This window comes from Anomaloglossus baeobatrachus, chromosome 1, assembly GCF_048569485.1.
Source record: "Anomaloglossus baeobatrachus isolate aAnoBae1 chromosome 1, aAnoBae1.hap1, whole genome shotgun sequence".
Lineage (NCBI taxonomy): Eukaryota > Metazoa > Chordata > Amphibia > Anura > Aromobatidae > Anomaloglossus > Anomaloglossus baeobatrachus.
Window position 1 is genome coordinate 811,622,566 of NC_134353.1, and position 23,818 is coordinate 811,646,383.

A 23,818-nucleotide genomic window follows, 5' to 3' on the forward strand; every position below is an offset into this window, starting at 1 on the left:
CACCCTCTTGGTGAAGACCAGAAAAAATAGCACCAAAAATTAAAATTATCCGTATCTCTAAAACAAAAAACATAAAATAAGAGCAGACTGGTCAAATTTTAATTGACAATATCTTTGTTAAAGGGAAGCTATTTTCAGAAAATGTCTTGTTTAATCCAGGTTTGTGTGCTAAATGTGTTTATTTTCTATTTTTGGCAAGAATTTTGTTTCCTACCATTTCACACACTATTTAAAAAAACAAAAACCAGAAAGCTTTCCTTTTTTATACTGGTCAATGTTTTTTCTAGATTATATTCCCGTTTCAGAAAATCCACACATAAATGAGCGAAAATGAATAGACTCCCGATCCTATCGTTTGTACTGAAGCATCTATGGAGTCTACCGTGTATTGTGAATGGTGGATCCAATGTATAGAGGTGCTACCCAAGCATCTTCGATAAGAAACCTTCTGAAAACTCTTCCTTAATGGACAGGAAATTGAAAGGGAATCTGTCAGCAAGGTTTTGCTACTTTATTTAAGAGCAGCATGATGTAGGCAAAGAGATCCTGAATCCAACTATGTATCACTTAGATTACTGGGTGCAGCCATTCTAACATAATCAGAATTTTTAGATTTAGCATGTAGCAGAGCTGAGAGAGCGGCCCCTACGCACACCAGGCGCTCTATAGAGATTGTACATTGACAGTGAGGTGTCACACCACAGGAGGGGGGTGTGCTGGACTGCCGTGCTCCCGACACTGTAGTCCAAGCAATGAAATCCGCCTGGTCAAACAACCATCGCAAAAAAACAGATCAGACCTTGACAAGACAGGCATCCCTGAATTCTGTTTTAACCCTTGCAGCATATGGTCTACAGCTTACACTCTCTGACACAAGTTCTGTCACTTATCCATGATATATAAATAAAAGCTTATAACCTGACTTTAAATTCATTCATTGGTTTTATAAATTACTCTTTTGAAAGCTGAAACCCTCCCAAATTTGGTTTCCGTTATGAAAATAAAGTTGCTGCAAAGCTGAAATATTGATCATTTAATGAACACAGAAAGGTCAGATTTTGGCAAGACAAACATTTTGTCGCCCACAGAAAGTAAAGTGCATTTGAAACAAATAACCTTCTAATTCAAAGATATGTTGCATAACATTGGTGAATTACGTTGTGGTGCTATTAGAGCCATATTTAATATTTTGTGCGACTTCCATGAGCTTGAAGAACTGCAATCATGCGATTCAACAATGATTCATACAATTTATTGATTACGTCATCAGGAATAGCAAATAATGCAGTCTTACATGCCTCCCAGAGTTCATCTAGATTCTTTGGTTTTGTCTTCCAAGCTTCCTCTTTCATCCTACCCCAAACATGCTCAATGATGTTCATGGCTGGTGACTGGGCTGGCCAGTCCTTGAGCACCTTGATTTTCTTTGCCAGGAGGAACTTTGTTGTAGAGATGGATGTATGAGATGGAGCACCATCCTGCTGCAGAATTTAACCGTTTTTATGATTGGGAATGTAAGAGGTAGCTAGTACTGCTTGATATTTTAGGGTATTGATATTGCCTTCCACCTTGCAAATGTTTTGCACACCCCCATACTGAATATAACCCCAGACCATGATCTTTCCACCACCAAACTTAACTGTTTTCTGGATCCATACGGACTACAGTAGGTCTACTGCAGTATTTGCGGCGGCTGTGGTGTAATTCAACTGAAGATTCATCAGAGAAATCCACCTTCTGCAACTTTTCCAGAGTCCATATGTTTAGCAGGCTGTGAGACTTGGCAAATGCCCCACGGTTTTTTAATTCCTTTTTGTTTTGTGCTGGCTTCTGGGCACTGATTCGACCATGGAGGCCATTTCCAGACAGCATCCTACAAACTGTTCTAGTTGACACAGGGACTTCAAGTGACCAGGCCTGTTGGAGCTCTGCTGCAATGGAAGAGGGGCTGGCTTTGGATTTTCTACCCAACAAACGTTCTTCCTGAGCAGTTGTCTTGTGGAGTCTGCCGGATCTGGGCTTGTCAGAAAACATCTCCAGTCTCTTCAAAATTTTTTTTAATTCTTTGTACGCTGAGACACATTAAAGGTGCCAGCCACCTCTGCAATGGATCTGGTCTTCAGGCTCTTGATAATCAAAGCTTTGGTTGCAGGGTGGATTTTTGGCATGTTGTCAGAGGTCAAGTTGCAGTTCAAGTGAAGGTCTCGGGTGCTGGGTTTCTTTTTATACACACCCACTAATTAACCGATCATTTAGTGAGCACAGGTGGGAATGTAAACTAGGATTGGGTGAGGATTGGGTGCATTATATGACAAGGCGACAAAACTTTTGTCTTGCCAAAATCTGACCTGTGTTCATTAAATGATCAATATTTCAGCTTTGCAGCAAGTTTATTTTTATAGAATAAACCAAATCTGGGAGGGTTTCAGCTTTCAAAAGAGTAATTTATAAAATCAACGGATGAATGGAAAGTCAGGTTATAAGCTTTTATTTACATAACATGGATAAGCGACAGAACTTCTGTTAGGGAGTGTACATAGCAAAAAGCTGCTGACAGATTCCCTTTAAGACTATATGTGCACGCTGTGAATTTGGTTGTACACATTTCTACACCAAATCTGCATCTCCTGGCAGAAAAAGAAAAAAAAATGTGTGTTTTGCCGCGTTTTTAGTTTTTGACATGCAATTGGGACGGAACTACGCAGGCAAAAATGCTAAAAGAATTGACATCCTGCAGATTATTTTCTGCACCAAATCTGCAAGGGAAAAATAATCAACATGAGTGCTATATTTCAGAATTCTCATTGACTTTGCTGGCATAAGGGTAGACATGCAGTTTTGTGACAAAACTGCACCTAAAAACACATTAAAAAAAAAGGGGAGAAAAAAAAGAGCATTGTGTGCACATAGCCTTAGTCTAATATTTCCCCAATGGCCAAAGAAAATAAGTTATACATTTGCACATTAGTTTCTTTGACCAGTGAATTGTATTTTTGCATATCTCTGGACGACGCTCACAGAAAACACGGGACTCTACACCAGATGCAATCTTTTAGCGTATCAGAGCATGAGCATATAATTCTGCTTTCGTATGTCAGATCCGGACTGTAAGACTATTATATCATAGCTGGCAGTAATATCACATACTCAGTTGATATATTATTTTATTTATGACCTTTCGTGAATAGGAAACATATGGTATTGTTGCACATTAACTTGCCATCACCGACTTCACATTGTATGCATATTGGTCAACATTTTTTCGAATGTACAATGTTATTTGAACTAGTCTTAGCACAGAGGGAATTAATTCATTCATTGAAAAAAAAAATAAAAAAAAATTATATTATATATACATATACATACATGCAACACAAAAGCCTGATTTGGACTATCTAAAAGTAATTTAATGAGGACAGCTTCCCTTTAAAAAAAGCTGGACGGCAAACCACTCAATGGTGTCTTACCTGGAAAAAGAGATAAAATAACACTATGGGATCACCTCAATCAGTAAAAAAGGGTATGGTATGAATTGTATGCTCCATGAGCCAAACAATGCACGAGACAGGATCAAAGGGTGGATGTCCTCTGCTAACGGACAGATAAAAGCATGCAACGGCAATACATTATAGTGGTTTTATTCAATCAACGCATTTCGAAGTCTCAGACTTCTTCCTTACGTGTTTGTTTAGACTTCTGGATTGTTGGAGCCAAAAACGTTCATAAGAAACAAAACAAAAAAGAAGGGAATTTTGTTTACTTACCGTAAATTCCTTTTCTTCTAGCTCTAATTGGGAGACCCAGACGATTGGGTGTATAGTTACTGCCTCCGGAGGCCACACAAAGTATTACACTTAAAAGTGTAATGCCCCTCCCCTTCTGCCTATACACCCCCCGTGGGATCACGGGCTCCTCAGTTTTAGTGCAAAAGCAAGAAGGAGGAAAGCCAATAAACTGGTTTAAAGCAAATTCAATCCGAAGGAATATCGGAGAACTGAAACCATTCAACATGAACAACATGTATATACAAAAAAACAGGGGCGGGTGCTGGGTCTCCCAATTAGAGCTAGAAGAAAAGGAATTTACGGTAAGTAAACAAAATTCCCTTCTTCTTTGTCGCTCTATTGGGAGACCCAGACAATTGGGATGTCCAAAAGCAATCCCTGGGTGGGTAAATAATACCTCGTAGTAGAGCCGTAAAACGGCCCCTTCCTACAAGTGGGCAACTGCCGCCTGAAGGACTCGTCTGCCTATGCTGGCATCCGCCGAAGCATAGGCATGCACCTGATAGTGTTTCGTGAAAGTGTGGAGGCTGGACCAGGTAGCCGCCTGACACACATGCTGAGCCGTAGCCTGGTGCCTCAAAGCCCAGGACGCACCCACAGCTCTGGTAGACTGGGCCTTCAGCCCTGAGGGAACCGTAAGCCCCGCAGAACGATAAGCTCGAGAATTGGTTCCTTGATCCACCGAGCCGGGCTTGATTTGGAAGCCTGCGACCCTTTACGCTGGCTAGCGACAAGGACAAGAATGCATCAGAGCGGCGCAGGGGCGCCGTACGATAGATGTAGAGTCTGAGTGTTCTCACCAGATCTAATCAAGTGCAAATCCTTTTCACATTGGTGAACTGGATGAGGACAAACAGAGGGTACGGGGATACCCTGATTGAGATGAAAGGGGGGAAACCACCTTAGAGATAAATTCCGGAACCGGACGCAGAACCCCTTGACCTGGTGAGACACCGGGAAGGGGGCCTTGCACGACAATGCTGCCCGGACAGACACTCTCCGAAGTGAAGTGACTGCCACAAGGAAAACCACTTTCTCCGAAAGGCGTGAGAGGGAAAAAACTCTCATAGGCTCGAATGGTGGTTTCTGAAGAACCATCAGCACTCTGTTCAAATCACAGGGTTCTAACAGTCGTTTGTAAGGAGGGACTAATCGGCAAACCCCCTGCAGGAACGTGCGTACCTGAGGAAATGTTGCTAGGCGCTTCTGAGAAAATACAGAGAGCGCTGAGATTTGTCCCTTAAGGGAGCCGAGCGACAAACCTTTTTCCAAACCGGATTGCAGGAAGGAAAGAAAGTAGGCAAGGCAAATGGCCAGGGAGAAACTCCCTGAGCAGAGCACCAAGATAAGAATATCTTCCACGTTCTGTGGTAGATCTTGGCAGATGTGGGTTTTCTGGCCTGTCTCATAGTGGTAATGACCTCTTGAGATAACCCTGCAGATGCTAGGATCCAGGACTCAATGGCCACACCGTCAGGTTGAGGGCCGCAGAATTCAGATGGAAAAACGGCCCTTGAGACAGCAAGTCTGGTCGGTCTGGTAGAGCCCACGGTTGGCCTACCGCGAGATGCCACAGATCCGGGTACCACGACCTCGTTGGCCCGTCTGGAGCGACGAGGATGGCGCGGCGGCAGTCGGACCTGATCTTGCGTAACACTCTGGGCAACAGTGCCAGAGGAGGAAACACATAAGGGAGTTGAAACTGCGACCAATCCTGAACTAAGGCGTCTGCCGCCAGAGCTCTGTGATCTTGAGACCGTGCCATGAATGTTGGGACCTTGTTGTTGTGCCGGGACGCCATTAGGTCGACGTCCGGCATCTCCCAGCGGCAACAGATCTCCTGAAACACGTCCGGGTGAAGAGACCATTCCCCTGCGTCCATGCCCTGGCGACTGAGAAAATCTGCTTCCCAGTTTTCTACGCCCAGGATGTGAACTGCGGATATGGTGGAAATTCGGAACTGCTTGCCTTCCAGCCACTGCTGGAAGGCTTGTAGGGCAAGATACACTGCCCTGATTTCCAGAACATTGATCTGAAGGGTGGACTCCTGCTGAGTCCACGTACCTTGAGCCCTGTGGTGGAGAAAAACTGCTCCCCACCCTGACAGACTCGCGTCCGTTGTGACCACCGCCCAGGATGGGGGTAGGAAAGGCTTTCCTTTTGACAATGAGGTGGGAAGAAGCCACTACTGAAGAGAATCCTTGACCGCCTGAGAAAGGGAGACGTTCCTGTGTAGGGACGTCGACTTCCCGTCCCATTGGCGGAGAATGTCCCATTGTAGTGGACGCAGATGAAACTGCGCGAAAGGGACTGCCTCCATTGCTGCTACCATCTTCCCTAGGAAGTGCATGAGGCGTCTCAAGGGGTGCGACTGGCCCTGAAGGAGAGATTGCACCCCTGTCTGTAGTGAACGATGTTTGTTCAGCGGAAGCATCACTATCGCTGAGAGAGTATGAAACTCCATGCCAAGATATGTTAGCGATTGGGTCGGGGTCAGATTTGACTTTGAAAAGTTGATGATCCACCCGAAACTCTGGAGAGTCTCCAGTGCAACGTTCAGGCTGTGTTGGCATGCCTCTTGAGAGGGTGCCTTGACAAGTAGATCGTCCAAGTAAGGGATCACAGAGTGACCCTGAGAGTGCAGGATTGCTACTACTGCTGCCATGACCTTGGTGAAGACCCGTGGGGCTGTCGCCAGACCGAAAAGCAGGGCTACGAACTGAAGGTGTTTGTCTCCTATAACGAAGCGTAGAAAAAACGCTGGTGCTCTGGAGCAATCGGCACGTGGAGATAAGCATCCATGATGTCTATTGATGCTAGGAAATCTCCTTGAGACATTGAGGCGATGACGGAGCGGAGGGATTCCATCCGGAACCGCCTGGTTTTCACATGCTTGTTGAGCAGTTTTAGGTCCAGAACAGGACGGAAAGACCCGTCCTTTTTTGGCACCACAACAAATTGGAGTAAAAACCGTGACCTTGCTCCTGAAGAGGAACAGGGATCACCACTCCTTCTGCCTTTAGAGAGCACCCGCCTGCAGAAAGGCACCGGCTCGGTCGGGAGGTGGAGAAGTTCTGAAGAATCGAGTCGGAGGACGAGAACTGAACTCTATCCTGTACCCGTGAGACAGAATGTCTCTCACCCAACGGTCTTTGACCTGTGGCAGCCAAATGTCGCCAAAGCGGGAGAGCCTGCCACCGACCGAGGATGCGGAGAGAGGAGGCCGAAAGTCATGAGGAAGCCGCCTTGGTAGCGGTTCCTCCGGCTGCCTTCTTTGGGCGTGACTGAGCCCGCCAAGAATCTGAGCTCCTCCGATCCTTTTGAGTCCTTTTGGACGAGGAGAATTGGGACCTGCCCGAGCCTCGAAAGGACCGAAACCTCGACTGTCCCCTCCTCTGTTGGGGTTTGTTAGGTTTGGGCTGGGGTAAGGAAGAATCCTTACCCTTGGACTGTTTAATGATTTCATCCAATCTCTCACCAAACAGTCTGTCACCAGAAAACGGCAAACTGGTTAAGCACTTATTTGGAAGCAGAATCTGCCTTCCCTTCCCTTAACCACAAGGCTCTGCGTAAAACCACGGAGTTGGCGGACGCCACTGCCGTACGGCTCGTAGAGTCCAGGACAGCATTAATAGCGTAAGATGCAAATGCAGACATTTGAGAGGTTAAGGACGCTACTTGCGGAACAGATGTACGTGTGACAGTGTCAATCTGCGCAAGTATTGACCATAGAAAAAAACCCCTTTAAAAATACATTTTATTATTTCATGTTAAAACAATCCCTAGACATACACACATAAACAGGACCGACAATCCCAAGTCTGCCAACATCCAATGGAACCCCTCTGTAAACTTAACAGAAAGGAGCAGGCAGATGAATGGGGTAGTCAAATTGTCCCCTAATGAACAATCAATTCATGCTGTATCATGATAAATCCAGTATCGTGAAGGAGTACCAGATAAATGATAGTGGTGCAACCAGGGTAAGGCCCAAATTCCCTTCAAGGCCCTACCTATCCGCGGAGGTTGGCACCCTAGACCTGGACGCAATGGCGCCCCCGCTCACCGATGACTCACCCTTCTTTCCCTCCACTGATCTCATGTGCAGCTATTCTGGGAGGAGGAGGGAGTGTGGGGAGGTTGCACCAACAGGCTACTCAATAATGAGGACTCAAACACACATATCAATGATACAGTAGATTTTTCATATTTAAATAGTGTTAAAGTGGACCAGATCAAAAAGGAGGATCACTTTCAACATCAAAGTACAATTTCAGATCCTGAGTGCTAAAAAAATTCACCTAGCATCAATCCAGTAATTGTCCAATAGGCCTCCAGTTGGACAATAGTGAAACACATTAATGCCTATTCAGTAACCTGTATACAGCCTCTGTGTAGCATAACTAGAGCATACAATAGATGCAATCCCTCAGCTAACAATCAATACAATTGGAGGCAAACGCTCTTAGGGGGTCACAAAAATGTCATTTGATCCCAGAGCAGTCATCTCAAAAGCTGTTAGGGACCATCCACCAGGATATATCATAAGTAGGCACTTCACAGAAGGCAATTAACAAACTTTCATAGAAGGCACATTACTATTGTGTATTTCACAAAAATGCAGTGGGGCACAGCCAGAATCAATCAGGTCCAAGTAACCATATAACAAGTAAATCTGATGTGAACATAGTACTTATCTCATCCTTGAAGCACTATGAATGGTGAAGATACACCTGGGTCCAAGTTGACACCTGAAAGAACTTGCCCAACGCGTTTCCCCCCGATCACGAGTCACATCGGGGTTCATCAGGGGCACCCTATTAGGGTAAGTAGCACTGGCTGCAGTCAGCCACGTGTGCACCTCAACGACGGTGACGGATACCGAGGTGCACACGTGGCTGACTGCAGCCAGTGCTACTTACCCTAATAGGGTGCCCCTGATGAACCCCGATGTGACTCGTGATCGGGGGGAAACGCGTTGGGCAAGTTCTTTCAGGTGTCAACTTGGACCCAGGTGTATCTTCACCATTCATAGTGCTTCAAGGATGAGATAAGTACTATGTTCACATCAGATTTACTTGTTATATGGTTACTTGGACCTGATTGATTCTGGCTGTGCCCCACTGCATTTTTGTGAAATACACAATAGTAATGTGCCTTCTATGAAAGTTTGTTAATTGCCTTCTGTGAAGTGCCTACTTATGATATAACCTGGTGGATGGTCCCTAACAGCTTTTGAGATGACTGCTCTGGGATCAAATGACATTTTTGTGACCCCCTAAGAGCGTTTGCCTCCAATTGTATTGATTGTTAGCTGAGGGATTGCATCTATTGTATGCTCTAGTTATGCTACACAGAGGCTGTATACAGGTTACTGAATAGGCATTAATGTGTTTCACTATTGTCCAACTGGAGGCCTATTGGACAATTACTGGATTGATGCTAGGTGAATTTTTTTAGCACTCAGGATCTGAAATTGTACTTTGATGTTGAAAGTGATCCTCCTTTTTGATCTGGTCCACTTTAACACTATTTAAATATGAAAAATCTACTGTATCATTGATATGTGTGTTTGAGTCCTCATTATTGAGTAGCCTGTTGGTGCAACCTCCCCACACTCCCTCCTCCTCCCAGAATAGCTGCACATGAGATCAGTGGAGGGAAAGAAGGGTGAGTCATCGGTGAGCGGGGGCGCCATTGCGTCCAGGTCTAGGGTGCCAACCTCCGCGGATAGGTAGGGCCTTGAAGGGAATTTGGGCCTTACCCTGGTTGCACCACTATCATTTATCTGGTACTCCTTCACGATACTGGATTTATCATGATACAGCATGAATTGATTGTTCATTAGGGGACAATTTGACTACCCCATTCATCTGCCTGCTCCTTTCTGTTAAGTTTACAGAGGGGTTCCATTGGATGTTGGCAGACTTGGGATTGTCGGTCCTGTTTATGTGTGTATGTCTAGGGATTGTTTTAACATGAAATAATAAAATGTATTTTTAAAGGGGTTTTTTTCTATGGTCAATAATTGTGAGTATACCCTTTACATTTATTCTTTTGGTCTTTGGTCAATCTGCGCAAGACCAGCTGAAATAGCTTGGAGTGCCCATACAGCTGCGAATGCTGGAGCAAACGACGCGCCGATAGCTTCATAGATGGATTTCAACCAGAGCGCCATCTGTCTGTCAGTGGCATCTTTAAGTGAAGCCCCATCGTCCACTGCAACTATGGATCTAGTCGCAAGCCTGGAGATTGGAGGATCCACCTTTGGACACTGGGTCCAGCACTTGACCACGTCAGGGGGAAAGGGATAACGTGTATCCTTAAGACGTTTGGAGAAACGCTTATCTGGATAAGCGTGGTGTTTGTGAACTGCTTCTCTGAAGTCAGAGTGGTCCAGAAAAGTACTCAATTTACGCTTGGGATACCTGAAATGGAATTTCTCCTGCTGTGAAGCTGACTCCTCCACTGGAGGAGCTGAGGGAGAAATATCCAACATTCCATTGATGGACGCTATAAGATCATTCACTATGGCGTCACCATCAGGGGTATCCAGATTGAGAGCGGTCTCAGGATCAGAATCCTGATCAGCTACCTCTGCCTCATCATACAGAGAGTCCTCCTGCTGGGACCCTGACCAGTGTGATGAAGTCGAGGGCCGCTCCCAGCGAGCTCGCTTAGGCTGTCTGGGACTGTCGTCCGTGTCAGAGCCTTCACCCTGGGATGCATGGGACCCCCCCGGAGCACGGATTTGTTCCAAATGAGGGGGGCCAGGGAGCATTGAATCAACAGTGCCCATGGTCTGAGTTACCGGTCTGGACTGCAAAGTCTCTAGGATTTTAGTCATAGTCAGAGACAATCTATCAGCAAAAACTGCAAACTCCGTCCCTGTCACCTGGACAGTGTTCACAGGTGGTTCTCCTTGGGCCACCTCTAGCAGAGACCCCGGCTGAGCAAGTGCTACAGGGGAGCATTGCACCCAATGGGGGTCAGTGGAACCTGCCGGTAGAACAGCCTCACATGCGGTACAAGCAGCATAGAAAGCCTGTGCCTTGGCACCCTTGCTTTTTGCGGACGACATGCTGTTGTCTAGCCATCTAGGAGGGTATATAGCCAAGAATAGCGACCGTACAGTGCAATGTATAACATACAAGCATAAAGTACAAATGAACACTTCGGCACTAGTGGGGTCAGCACCTCAGGTGCTGCTTACCGCCCGCTCAAAAGCGGGTGTGTGGTCGCCCAAATCCTGTGTCTGGGTCTCCAAGAGCTTGTCTCCCTTCTCCAGCTCAGACTGCACACAGGAATGGCTGCCGGCGTCCTGTGGAGAGGGGCGGGCCGTGGGCATGCCCCAGACAAAGTGCGGGAAACTGGCGTCTCACTGTGCCCAGTGAGGGGGCTGGAGTATGCTAAGCAGACTCCAGCCCTCGGCGCTGACGTTCTGAACAGCGTCCCGCCCTTCCCCTGACTGGCAGGCCTGGGGGCGGGAACGAAACGAAACTAGGCCGCAAAAGCCGGGGACTCGATTTATACGCGCGGCCGTCGTATAAGCACGGCCAGCGCGGAAGTCCCCGGCGCACCACAAGTCCCAGCCGCGCCACAGTGTAAAAAACATCCAGCAGCGGCCGGCGCGGCAGTTCCTAATACATAAACTCACTCAGCTAAGCTGCAGTGAGTAATAGCACAAGCGCTCCGCGCTGTTGTCCCCGGCGCACTAACACACCCAGCATGCTGGTGTGTGTGTGCGCGATTTGTACGGGGACACAGAGTACCTTAATGTAGCAGGGCCCTGTCCCTGACGATACTCAGCTCCATATCCAGCAGGTTCTCCGGGTCTGTGGATGGAGCACGGTCTCAGTGCCTGGAGACCGGTAAGATCCCACTTCACCCAGAGCCCTGAGGGGGATGGGGAAGGAAAGCAGCATGTGGGCTCCAGCCTCCGTACCCGCAATGGATACCTCAACCTTAACAAACACCGCCGACAAGAGTGGGGTGAGAAGGGAGCATGCTGGGGGCCCTATATGGGCCCACTTTTCTTCCATCCGACAGTCAGCAGCTGCTGCTGACTAAAACAGTGGAGCTATGCGTGGATGTCTGACCTCCTTCGCACAAAGCATGAAAACTGAGGAGCCCGTGATCCCACGGGGGGTGTATAGGCAGTAGCTATACACCCAATCGTCTGGGTCTCCCAATAGAGCGACAAAGAAAAATGTATGTACGAAGTAAAAAAACCTTTTCTGCAAAAAGGAAGAAAAAGATGTGGAGGACGGCGAATGAATGGTGAATTTACCAATGAACCATCAGAGAAGTACGCTAAAGGCCCCGTCACACTAAGCAACATCGCTAGCAACATCGCTGCTAACGAACAACTTTTGTGACGTTGCTAGCGATGTTGCTGTGTGTGACATCCAGCAACAACCTGGCCCCTGCTGTGAGGTCGTTGGTTGTTGCTGAATGTCCTGGGCCATTTTTTAGTTGTTGCTGTCCCGCTGTGAAGCACAGATCGCTGTGTGTGACAGCGAGACAGCAACAACTAAATGTGCAGGCAGCAGGAGCCGGCTTCTGCGGAGGCTGGTAACCAATGTAAACATCGGGTAACCAAGAAGCCCTGTCCTTGGTTACCCGATATTTACCTTTGTTACCAGCCTCCGCCGCTCTCACTGTCAGTGCCAGCTCCTGCTCTGTGCACATGTAGCTGCAGGACACATCGGGTTAATTAACCCGATGTGTGCTGTAGCTAGGAGAGCAAGGAGCCAGTGCTAAGCATTGTGCGCTGCTCCCTGCTCTGTGCACATGTATCTGCAGCACACATCGGGTAATTAACCCGATGTGTGCTGTAACTAGGAGAGCAGGGAGCCAGCGCTAAGTGGTGTGCGCTGCTCCCTGCACATGTAGCTGCAGCACACATCGGGTAATTAACCCGATGTGTGCTGTAACTAGGAGAGCAGGGAGCCAGCGCTAAGCGGTGTGTGCTGCTCCCTGCTCTCTGCACGGTTACCAGCGCACGCAGCTACACAAGGTAAATATCGGGTTGGTTACCCGATATTTACCTTAGTTACCAAGCGCAGCATCTTCCACGCGGCGCTGGGGGCTGGTCACTGGTTGCTGGTGAGCTCACCAGCAACTCGTGTAGCCACGCTCCAGCGATCCCTGCCAGGTCAGGTTGCTGGTGGGATCGCTGGAGCGTCGCAGTGTGACATCTCACCAGCAACCTCCTAGCAACTTACCTGCGATCCCTATCGTTGTTGGGATCGCTGGTAAGTTGCTTAGTGTGACTGGACCTTAAGAAACAAAACAGATAAAAAAAACAAACAAACCACAATTGCCATTTGATTAAAGGTGATAGATTTAATAAAAATATATATGAATGATATCTAATTATATTGTTCTATATTAAACATTATTTAAAAAATAAAAAATGTTAATGAGACGATTGTTTCATCCATTACATTTATTCAAATGACAATTTATATTTTGCTTCTTAACATACTTCTCTGATGGTTCATTGTAATTCACTTTTCACTCGTAGTCCTCCACATCATTTAGGGAGTTTGTTTCCCTGTCAGGTCCTGTTCGCACCTAGAACCATGAGCGGTTCAGGGTGCTTATTGTCAATCCCTGCCTAGCAGTCCCAGGCTATAGTAGCATAGATAAAGAGATCTTTTAAAAATATATTTCCGAAGATCCACTAGGATATGCTAATGAGCGCAGGGACTAGTTGCAGTGGCGTTAGTTCCCTTGGCTAGTTGGCCCCCTTAACATGCAAGCACACCTCTGTGGACGTGCTAACATGCTAATGAATGCACAGAGTCAGAAGCATGGTCACACTCACCTTTCCGCTGCCCCCATGCCAAACTCTGGATTTTGGCTCAGTGCGCATGATCTCCGGACTTCCGGTCACGCGCACTACACCAGTTTGAAGCCACGGCACCTATACCCAACTTAATAGTGCGCATAACCGGAAGTCTGGGGACTTCTGATCGTGTGCATTAAGATGAAATCCAGCATTCAAGCAAGGTGGCAGCAGACAGGTGAGGGACCTAATCCCCTTGCGACTAGTCGCTGGCTTCATAACCATATCATAAAGGATCTTCAGAAATATTTTTTCTAAAGATCTCGTTATCTATGCTACTATATATAGGGTGGGAGTGCTGGGCAGGGATTAGAAATAAGCACTCATAACCACTCTTTGTTCTATTTCCCCCTTTTATTCTTTTTTCACAAAAACTTTACTTCGTTTTTCAGATTTTTTTTTTGTCTTTGTTTTTTTTTTTTTTTAAATCTTCTTATGAACTTTTTCGCTCCAACAGTCCCAAGGTCTAAATGAACATGTGTTCTCTTAACGTCCTTTTATGAAAATGTTTGCTTCTTAAACCTGTGTAATTTTGTAATACTCTTAGGCCTTGTGCGCACTAGGCGTTTTTGCCGCGTTTTTAGCGGCGCTTTTTACCGCGTTTTTGTGCTGAAAACGCAGTGACATTGCTTCCCCAGCAATGTCTATGGGTTTTCATAAGTGCTGTCCGCACACAGCGTTTTTTTGTAGCTGCGTTTTTGTGGTGACCACAAAAATGCAGCATGTCAATTATTTCTGCGTTTTTCACTGCGTTTTTCACCCATTGAGTTCAATGAATGTTCAACAACGCAATGAAAAACGCATATAGCCGCATTTCTATGACTAAAAACACAGCTATAAACGCAAGGGGTGGGTACTACAGTGACGTGTACAGGAAGAGGATTCCTTCTGTTGGTAAACACAGAAGCATGAATCCTCCCGGTACCGTCACCGCTGCGTCCACAACCCGCCCGTGCCATGTCAGCTCCGTGCGGCGCCATGTCTGCGCGGGAGGTGGAGGCAGCGGCGAAAACCAAAGTGAACAGTAGAAAAAAAAAAATGTCATATACTCACCTGTCTGCAGGGTCCCGGTGCCATGCCCGCTCCCAGCTCCTGTCCTGGTACCGCCGCTCTGGCTGTGTGCAGTCTCCCCGGGGCAGGACCTTGCTTGCAGGACCTGGCGGTGGATCACCTGATGCAGTCACCTGACGCATCAGCTGATTGTAGTCTCGCCGGCTTTTTCGTGCCCGGCCGGCTATCAGCTGATCCTGCCGTCAGGGGACTTCATCAGCTGATTACCGGCAGCTCCTGCAGCGATCGGACGGGATCAGACTCCTGTCCAATCGATCGCTCCAGGAGCTGCCGGTAATCAGCACAGCACATAAGTGAGTATTATTTTTTTTTTTCTACTGATGCATCTGCTGATTGTATAATCGGCTTTTATACAATCAGCTGATGTGTGATGTGATTCAGGCACTTGATCCTGACACATCATCTGATCACTCTGCCTTCCAGCAAACCGATCAGATGATATTGGATCCGGATTGGACGGCGCGGGACCCTGACCCAGGATTACTGCGGAGGGGGGTTCTTTATTTCAATAAAGATGGAGTCACTAATTGTGTTGTGTTTTATTTCTAATAAAAATATTTTTCTGTGTGTTGTTGTTTTTTTTTTTTTTTTTTATCATTACTAGAAATTCATGGTGGCCATGTCTAATATTGGCGTGACACCATGAATTTCGGGCTTAGGGCTAGCTGATAATATACAGCTAGCCCTAACTCCATTATTACCTAGCTAGCCACCCGGCATCAGGGCAGCTGGAAGAGTTGGATACAGCGCCAGAAGATGGCGCTTCTATGAAAGCGCCATTTTCTGGGGTGGCTGCGGACTGCAATTCGCAGTGGGGGTGCCCAGAAATCTTGGGCACCCTGCACTGTGGATTCCAATCCCCAGCTGCCTAGTTGTACCCGGCTGGACTCAAAAATTAAGCGAAGCCCACGTCATTTTTTTTTTTTTAATTATTTCATACCTTGTACCTTGCCCCTCCCCCCATCTCATTGTAGATTGTAAGCTCTCACGAGCAGGGTTGCCATTTTTCCTTTTAAATATTGTAGCCTCTATAATTGTTACTTGTTTGTATATGTTTATGTATATGATATGTATATGTTCCTCCTGAATTGTAAAGCGCTGCGGAATATGTTGGCGCTATAGAAATAAAGATTATTATTATTATTATATTATTATTCATGAAATTCATGAAATAATTAAAAAAAAAGGGCTTCTCTATATTTTTGGTTCCCAGCCGGGTACAAATAGGTAGCTGGGGGTTGGGGGCAGCCCGTACCTGCCTGCTGTACCCGGCTAGCATACAAAAATATGGCGAAGCCCATGTCATTTTTTTTTTCTTTTTGGGCAAAAAACTGCATACAGTCCTGGATGGAGGATGCTGAGCCTTGTAGTTCTGCAGCTGCTGTCTGCTCTCCTGCATACACTAGTGAATGGAGGATGCTGAGCCTTGTAGTTCTGCAGCTGCTGTCTGCTCTCCTGCATACACTAGTTCTGCAGCTGTCTGCTCTCCTGCATACAATGAACATTTTGAAGAAGGAAATGACATCAGACCTTTTTTTTTTCATCAACAATCTTTAATGGCATTGTGCACTGATTAAAAACGCAGTGAGCAAAAACGCAGCAAAAAACGCACCAAATCGCGGCAAAAACGCATGCGTTTTTTAGCCGCGGGTGCGTTTTTTGAGACAAACGCACATAAAAACGCAGCGTGAAAAAAAACGCCTAGTGCGCACATACCCTTACTGTGGCAAAGATCCTGAGGAAGAAGTCAGAGACTTCAAAACACGTTGAATGAATAAAACCCCTATAATTTATTTAAGTTGAATGATTTAATCTGTTAGCAGCACAGGAAAACCACCCTTTGTTCCAGTCTCCTGCAACTTCCCTTGAAAGGAAGTCTGTCATCACAGAATTGTCACACCAAGTATAGGAGCTCAGTGCACCCTTGGTGTGGCCAAACATTTACAGTCATATGAAAAAGTTTGGGCACCCCTATTAATGTTAACCTTTTTTCTTCATAACAATTTTGTTTTATGCAACAGCTATTTCAGTTTCATATATCTAATAACTGATGGACTGAGTAATATTTCTGGATTGAAATGAGGTTTATTTTACAAACAGAAAATGTGCAAACCGCATTTAAACAAAATTTGACCGGTGCAAAAGTATGGGCACCTCAACATAAAAGTGACATTAATATTTTGTAGATCCTCCTTTTGCAAAAATAACAGCCTCTAGTCGCTTTCTGTAGCTTTTAATGAGTTCCTGGATCCTGGATGAAGGTATATTTGACCATTCCTGTTTATAAAACAATTCCAGTTCAGTTAAGTTTGATGGTCGCCGAGCATGGACAGCACGCTTCAAATCATCCCACAGATGTTCAATGATATTCAGGTCTGGGGATTGGGATGGCCATTCCAGAACATTGTAATTGTTCCTCTGCATGAATGCCTGAGTAGATTTGGAGCGGTGTTTTGGATCATTGTCTTGCGGAAATATCCATCCCCTGCGTAACTTCAACTTCGTCACTGATTCTTGCACATGATTGTCAAGAATCTGCTGATACTGAGTTGAATCCATGCGACCCTCAACTTTAACAACATTCACGGTGCCGGCATTGGCCACACAGCCCCCAAAGCATGATGGAACCTCCACCAAATTTTACTGTGGGTAGCAAGTGCTTTTCTTGGAATGCCGTGTTTTTTTGCCGCCATGCATAACGCCTTTTTGTATGACCAAACAACTCAATCTTTGTTTCATCAGTCCACAGGACCTTCTTCCCAAATGTAACTGGCTTGTCCAAATGTGCTTTTGCATGCCTCAGGCGACTCTGTTTGTGGCGTGCTTGCAGAAACGGCTTCTTTCGCATCACTCTCCCATACAGCTTCTCCTTGTGCAACGTGCGCTGTATTGTTGACCGATGCACACTGACACCATCTGCAGCAAGATGATGCTGCAGGTCGTCTGTGGATTGTCCTTGACTGTTCTTACCATTCTTCTTCTCTGCCTTTCTGATATTTTTCTTGGCCTGCCACTTCTGGGCTTAATAAGAACTGTACCTGTGTTCTTCCATTTCCTTACTATGTTCCTCACAGTGGAAACTGACAGTTTAACTCTCTGAGACAACTTTTTGTATCCTTCCCCTGAACAACTATGTTGAATAATCTTTGTTTTCAGATCATTTGAGAGTTGTTTTGAGGAGCCCATGATGCCACTCTTCATAGGAGATTCAAATAGGAGAACAACTTGCAAGTGGCCACCTTAAATACCTTTTCTCATGATTGGATACACCTGCCTATGAAGTTCAAAGCTCAATGAGGTTACAAAACAAATGTAGTGCTTCAGTAAGTCAGTAAAAAGTAGTTCAGAGTAATCAAAACAAGAAATTTGATAAGGGTGCCCATACCTATGCACCTGTCAAATTTATTTGCAGATTGCAAATTTTCTGTTAGTACAATAAACCTAATTTCAATTCAGAAATATTACTCAGTCCATCAGTTATTAGAAAAATGAAACTGAAATAGCTGTTGCAAAATCCCAAATTGTTATAAAGAAAAAAAGGTTAACATTAATAGGGGTGCCCAAATTTTTCCATATGACTGTAAGTGCACCTTCCCAGCTATTTGTTTCTCCTTAATCTCCACCCCTACTATTCTTCGATTCTCAGCCCTGGATTGATAGAGCTAGAAAATGGAAGATAGATGGAAAACAAGTAGGTGCATTTGAATGTTTGGCCACACCCAGGGTACACCGAGAACCTGTAATTGAACAGTCATTTTGTGCTGACAGAGCCCCTTTAAGGCCACTGCATCTTTAGACCAAATCACAATTTTATCCTGAGTAAGGCATATAATCTGGAGCGGTTTTAAAATGACCCCAAAATCACAGATATCTCCTAAGTGAACAGCAAGTCCAACAAACAACTGATATTAATGCCCATGTAGGCAAATCTTTGATAGTAACAAGGTGATTGTAGGTGAGGCGTGACATGTGACCTCATTGACAATCATTAAAGAGGACCAACCAACATGATTTTCCTACATAAACTAAAGCCAGTGCTATACTGGCGCCATCATGCGGATTCTATACATACTTTAGTTGTGAGATCGGATGTATACTTCCTGAAATACAGGCCAGTAAAGTTTGTGAAATGCTCTGTTATTTGATGATGGGTACAATGGAATATTTAATAGGTGGGTCGGATTTTGCTAGTTATTACTGCCCCTGTCTGCCTGTCCTTCCTAACCCCTGTCCTTCTTCTGTAATACCAGAGACAGGGGTAGGAAGGACAGACAGGCAGGAGCGGGAAGAACTAGCAAAACCCAATTCACCCATTACATATTCTGCAGCACCTCTCATCAAATAACAGTGCATTTCACAAGCTTTACTTGCCTATATTTCAGAAAGTATACATCCTATCTCCCAACTAAAGGTATGTATAGAATCCACATGATAGCACCAGTATAGCACTGGCTTTAGTTTATGTAGGAAAATCCTGCTGGTTTGTGCACTTTAAATTCAATATCACATTGTGAAGTAGCAATTTTCACATATCGTGTCACCCCAACCTTAACAAGAGAGCTAAATAGTTTTTATTGAACATAGAGGTGGAGCAGATTCCTGCCGGTAAATCACATTCTAATGTACCCGAGATATACTTAGAAAAACACCTTTTATACAAAAAGGAAAACATACCACAGCTAATCTAGGAGCATTAAGTATTGTTTCTGCCCAAAGTAAAAAATATAAAAAAAATAAATAAAAATAAAAAAAATAGCATAGAAATAAAAGCAAGACTATTAGATCGTTACGTACCATCTGGTTTATTTGGATCACGATTGAGGACAGCATAACGTGGAAGCAAAATCCCTTCATCTTTAAGGATCCTGTAAACTTCCCTCCTATTAGCAAAATACACAGATATAAAGCCAAGGTCAGACTCAGATAAAAAGCTTCCCTGGGAATTCAGCTTCTCTAATGAAGGACGACCTCAGAAAAATCACTTCTTCTGTTCCTTGGCATCGCTAATCACACTGGACCCGAGACATGAATTAGTGATGCCATTAATAAAATAACAGCTTTTTAATATCATAAGAATGAGTAAAACCGGATTCTCACGGGTGTGTGAATTACGCTTATAATATGCCATCCTAGTCTTAGTATGGCGACAAAAGGCGGCAAGTACAGAATTAAGGGGGCAATCATAAAGACGTCATTAGTGAATGCTGATCTCAGACCACCACTCATGGGCTATAAAGACCGTCCAATACTGCTAAAAGTTAATTGGAGGGGGACAGATTGACAGTCAACGTAAAAAAGGAAAATTGCTTTTATGTAAAATTAGTGAAATTTCTATGAACGTATACCTGAGCAGTACCAACCAAGGAGGGTGGAGATCCCAGGAGAACCTTTTTTTTGGTCGCCTGTGATCATAGACGTCACTAATGTGATCTTATGGAAAGATTTTGATTGGCTTTCCCTATTGAGTAAAGTATCCTAAAAAAGTAGCACATGGAAGAACATCAAAAGGTATAAAATCCTCACCTGTCCTGTATGTGATACTGTAAATTCAGGTCATTGATCACAAATGGATTCCTGAGCTTTGCATAAGCAACTGCTTTATCCAGCGGAAACCCTGGAGGGGGGGATAAGTGAGGGGACACAGGCATTACATCAAAATGTACATAGCAAGTAGCCACTAGAAACAAAAAGTGGAGAAAAATGTGTGTAAAGGCGCAAACAATATACAGTCATTACTTGGAGGAAATTTCTAATGAGGGTAACCCCCAAATGTGTGGACTCCAAGGACACCATAGTCTGGGTTTCCCCAATCCGAAGAGCCTTTATGAAAGGCTGTCACTTTGGGGACCAGAAATATATATATATTTTTTTTATTTACTATTTTTTTTTTCTCTGACATTTGGCCAAAATTCACTGTCCACTGGGGCTGCACAGAGCAGGTGTTTGGGCTATTAGCCAATTGCTCCAGGGCCACATTTTTAGAGGGGGTCTTTCAGAAGAAACATCCCCCTTCTTAAACTGCACTATATAAACATTACAGTATATCTTGCATTATCATTTTATGCCTTTTGATACACACTAAGCAGCAATAAACCACAGTATACAAGCCAAAGCATCAACAGCACTCTGAGAACGATCAATATCAGACTCCAATTTAAGATATAGGATGACCTCAGCCACTGTATGAATAAATATAGACAGAGGAAAGAGGAAAGACGGCTGCCATTCATTTTCTGTGTATCTCTATTCCATGAAAGAAAAGAAATAAATAAAAACCATACAGAGGAATTAAGCTAAGTTCACACATAGCGACAGCGACAACGACGTTGCTGTGACATCACCATTTTCTGTGACGTAACAGCGACCTTGTAAGTCGCTGTTATGATCGCTGCTTAGCTGTCAAACACAGCAGATGCAGCAGCGATCATAACGACACGCGTCGCTGTGGAAGCGATGCTGCGCTTGGTAACTAAGGTAAATATCGGGTAACCAACCAAAGTGCTTCTCTGGTTACCCGATATTTACCTTGGTTACAAGCGCACACCGCTTAGTGCTGGTTCCCTGCACTCATAGCCACAGTACACATCGGGTTAATAAGCAAACCTTTGCTTATTTCCCAATGTGTACTCTGGCTGTGTGCAGGGAGCAGGGAGCCGGCACATGCAGCGTGAGAGCGGCGGACGCTGTAACTAAAGTAAATATCGGGTAACCAAGGAAAGGGCTTCTTGGTTACCCGATGTTTACCTTGGTAACCCTTGGCTCCCTGGTCGCTTCAGTTCGTCGCTCTCTCGCTGTCACATACAGCGATGTGTGCTTCACAGCAGGAGAGCAACAAGCAAAAAATGAAGCAGGACATTCAGCAATGAGCGGCGACCTCACAGCAGGGGCCAGGTCATTGCTGGATGTCACACACAGCGACAGCGACGGGACGTCGTTGCTACGTTACAGAAAATGGTGACGTAACAGCGACGTTGTTGTCTTTGTTGCTGTGTGTGAACCCAGCTTAAGACTATGTTCACAAATTGCGTTTTTTGCAGTGTTTTTCATGAGTTTTATGCATATTAAAAAGTTGCTTTTACAGTACCAGCAAATTCCGGAAATCTCATATACACACTTGCTTTTTTTTCTTGACTAAAATGGAAAACTGCTGCGTTTTTTTTTTTTTTTAAAAAAGAACCAGCATGTCAATTTCAGCGGTTTTGAAGCTTTTTTTTCACTATTGAAAGCAATGAAAAGACGCGAGCGCGCGCCCTGCCTTGCGGAGCATAGAGACACATGCTATCCGAATCCAGACAGAAGAGTAACACTTACAAACTTAATAGTGAAAAGCTTGTGAGCGCTGCGCTTCTCACCTAGGAGGCCGGGCACTTCTGATAATACTTCAGCGATGGCTGCTAACCTAGTCATTGAGCAGCTAACTATCAAATTAGAAGATCTCTGCGTTCTTCAAAAAGGAGACTATTTTTAATAGCAGGTAAATTGCATAGTAGTTTTTACATGCAAATTGCAATTATATCAATTAATGAATTTGAGAATTTGTTACACTTTTAGGGAATTATACTGAAATATATTGACCGGCTTTCACTACCCGATTGGTCTTCTTGACCAAGGTATGTCTGTAATATTAGGTGATTTGCTGGTAGTTGTAGTACTAAATCTGGCAAACAATACATCTAAATGGAAAGGTCTGTTGCATGAGACCTTTAAATGCTAACATTACCAGACAGTACCCGAGGATGTACAGAGCTGATAATATAGTTTGCTGCGATCCAGGCTGTGCACGTGTCTGGCTGATGGCCATCTATTCTCACATAAAATGCACGGCTGCCAAGAGGGCACTTCCCCTGCAGCGGGGGGTGCACTGCTCATCAGCCCAGATCTCATCTCTTCAGGGACCGAAATTCATCCTGAAATGCAACAATCTTGTTTCCGGATGCACAGCTTGGTTGCAGTGATGGTAGAAATTACAAATATCCACCAAAACCTTTTCTGGTAGTCAGATGGTTAAAAGAGAAACCAGGATTTTAATGTTTACTGCAATAATACACATGAAAATAAGCAACCTTGTAATATATCTTATTGGAGAAATCTCCTCCATTCTCCTCCAGGACTGATGAAGGACCCACAATCCAGGGTACATCTCCTCCGTGAGGACAGATTCTTCCATTGTGGAGATGGGAGGAAACAGTTGGTGCTTTTAGCATTCTATGAAGAATGGAGGCCCTAGGGACATTGTGCTGTGAGATAACATGAACAGACCATAACAATTCTCCACAGAACATTATGAGAACCAACAGTCACCTCCCATCTCAGAATTGAGAATTTGGAGAATGAAAGGTAATCAGTCCAACATGAGAAGAACCAGGTTTCTCTTACAGGATATAGTACAAAGTTTTGTGTCTTCATGTGTATTATGGTTTTATGATGAAATGGCGGTTAATCTAAGTCTGTCACCATAGTTTACTGTAATGATCACAAGACATTTTTATATACAAAAAATATAAAGGGGAAAGTTTTCTAACAAACGATTATCTGAGTGGGGGGATGAAAGGGAAAATCCGCACTGCTGCTGAAGAACCTCTGATCCAAGGATGTGAATTAGTGATTTTTTATTTGTCATTGTGTTTCTGAGACTCAATCTCCTTCACATATAATATTAGATGTAGCCGTTTTTGTCATGATGGAGATTGATCCTCAAACGCCTTGAAAAAAAAAAATATAAAAAAAATCACCAAATCATCATCCTTGGTTCAGAGATACTTCATCGGCAGTGCGGTTTTTCCCTTTCATCCCCCACTCAGATCATCTTCCCCAGAGGTGCTGCAGCAGCAGTTTACATACTCTAAGGCTATGTGCCCACACTGCGGAAAATTTGCCGCGATTTTTTTGCGGAAATTCCGCGGATTTTTAAAAAATCCGCAGTACAGCGAGTCCCCAGCCATTTCTATGGCATTTTGGAACTGCTGTGCCCATGCTGCGGCTTTTTCTGCAGCGGAAATAACGTGAATTTCCCTGCGGAAGAATCTACAGCATGTGAATTATTCTTGCGGATTTCTTCACAGGGTCCCATACTTACCTGGCTTGATAGACACCGGAGTCACTTCCTCCG

General features: G+C 44.8%; 1 protein-coding gene across 19 annotated transcripts in view; it reads right to left on the reverse strand.

The window, feature by feature from the left end:
* Positions 1-23,818, reverse strand: part of PPIP5K2 (diphosphoinositol pentakisphosphate kinase 2) — a 215,561-nt gene that overhangs the window by 138,505 nt on the left and 53,238 nt on the right. For all 19 annotated transcript variants that reach the window (XM_075325050.1, XM_075325053.1, XM_075325052.1 and 16 more), the window contains exons 4-5: positions 20,233-20,323; positions 19,504-19,589 (exon numbers count right to left, since the gene is read on the reverse strand). In XM_075325050.1, coding sequence (XP_075181165.1) covers positions 19,504-19,589; positions 20,233-20,323 — 177 coding nt within the window. The remainder of the gene's footprint in view (positions 1-19,503; positions 19,590-20,232; positions 20,324-23,818) is intronic.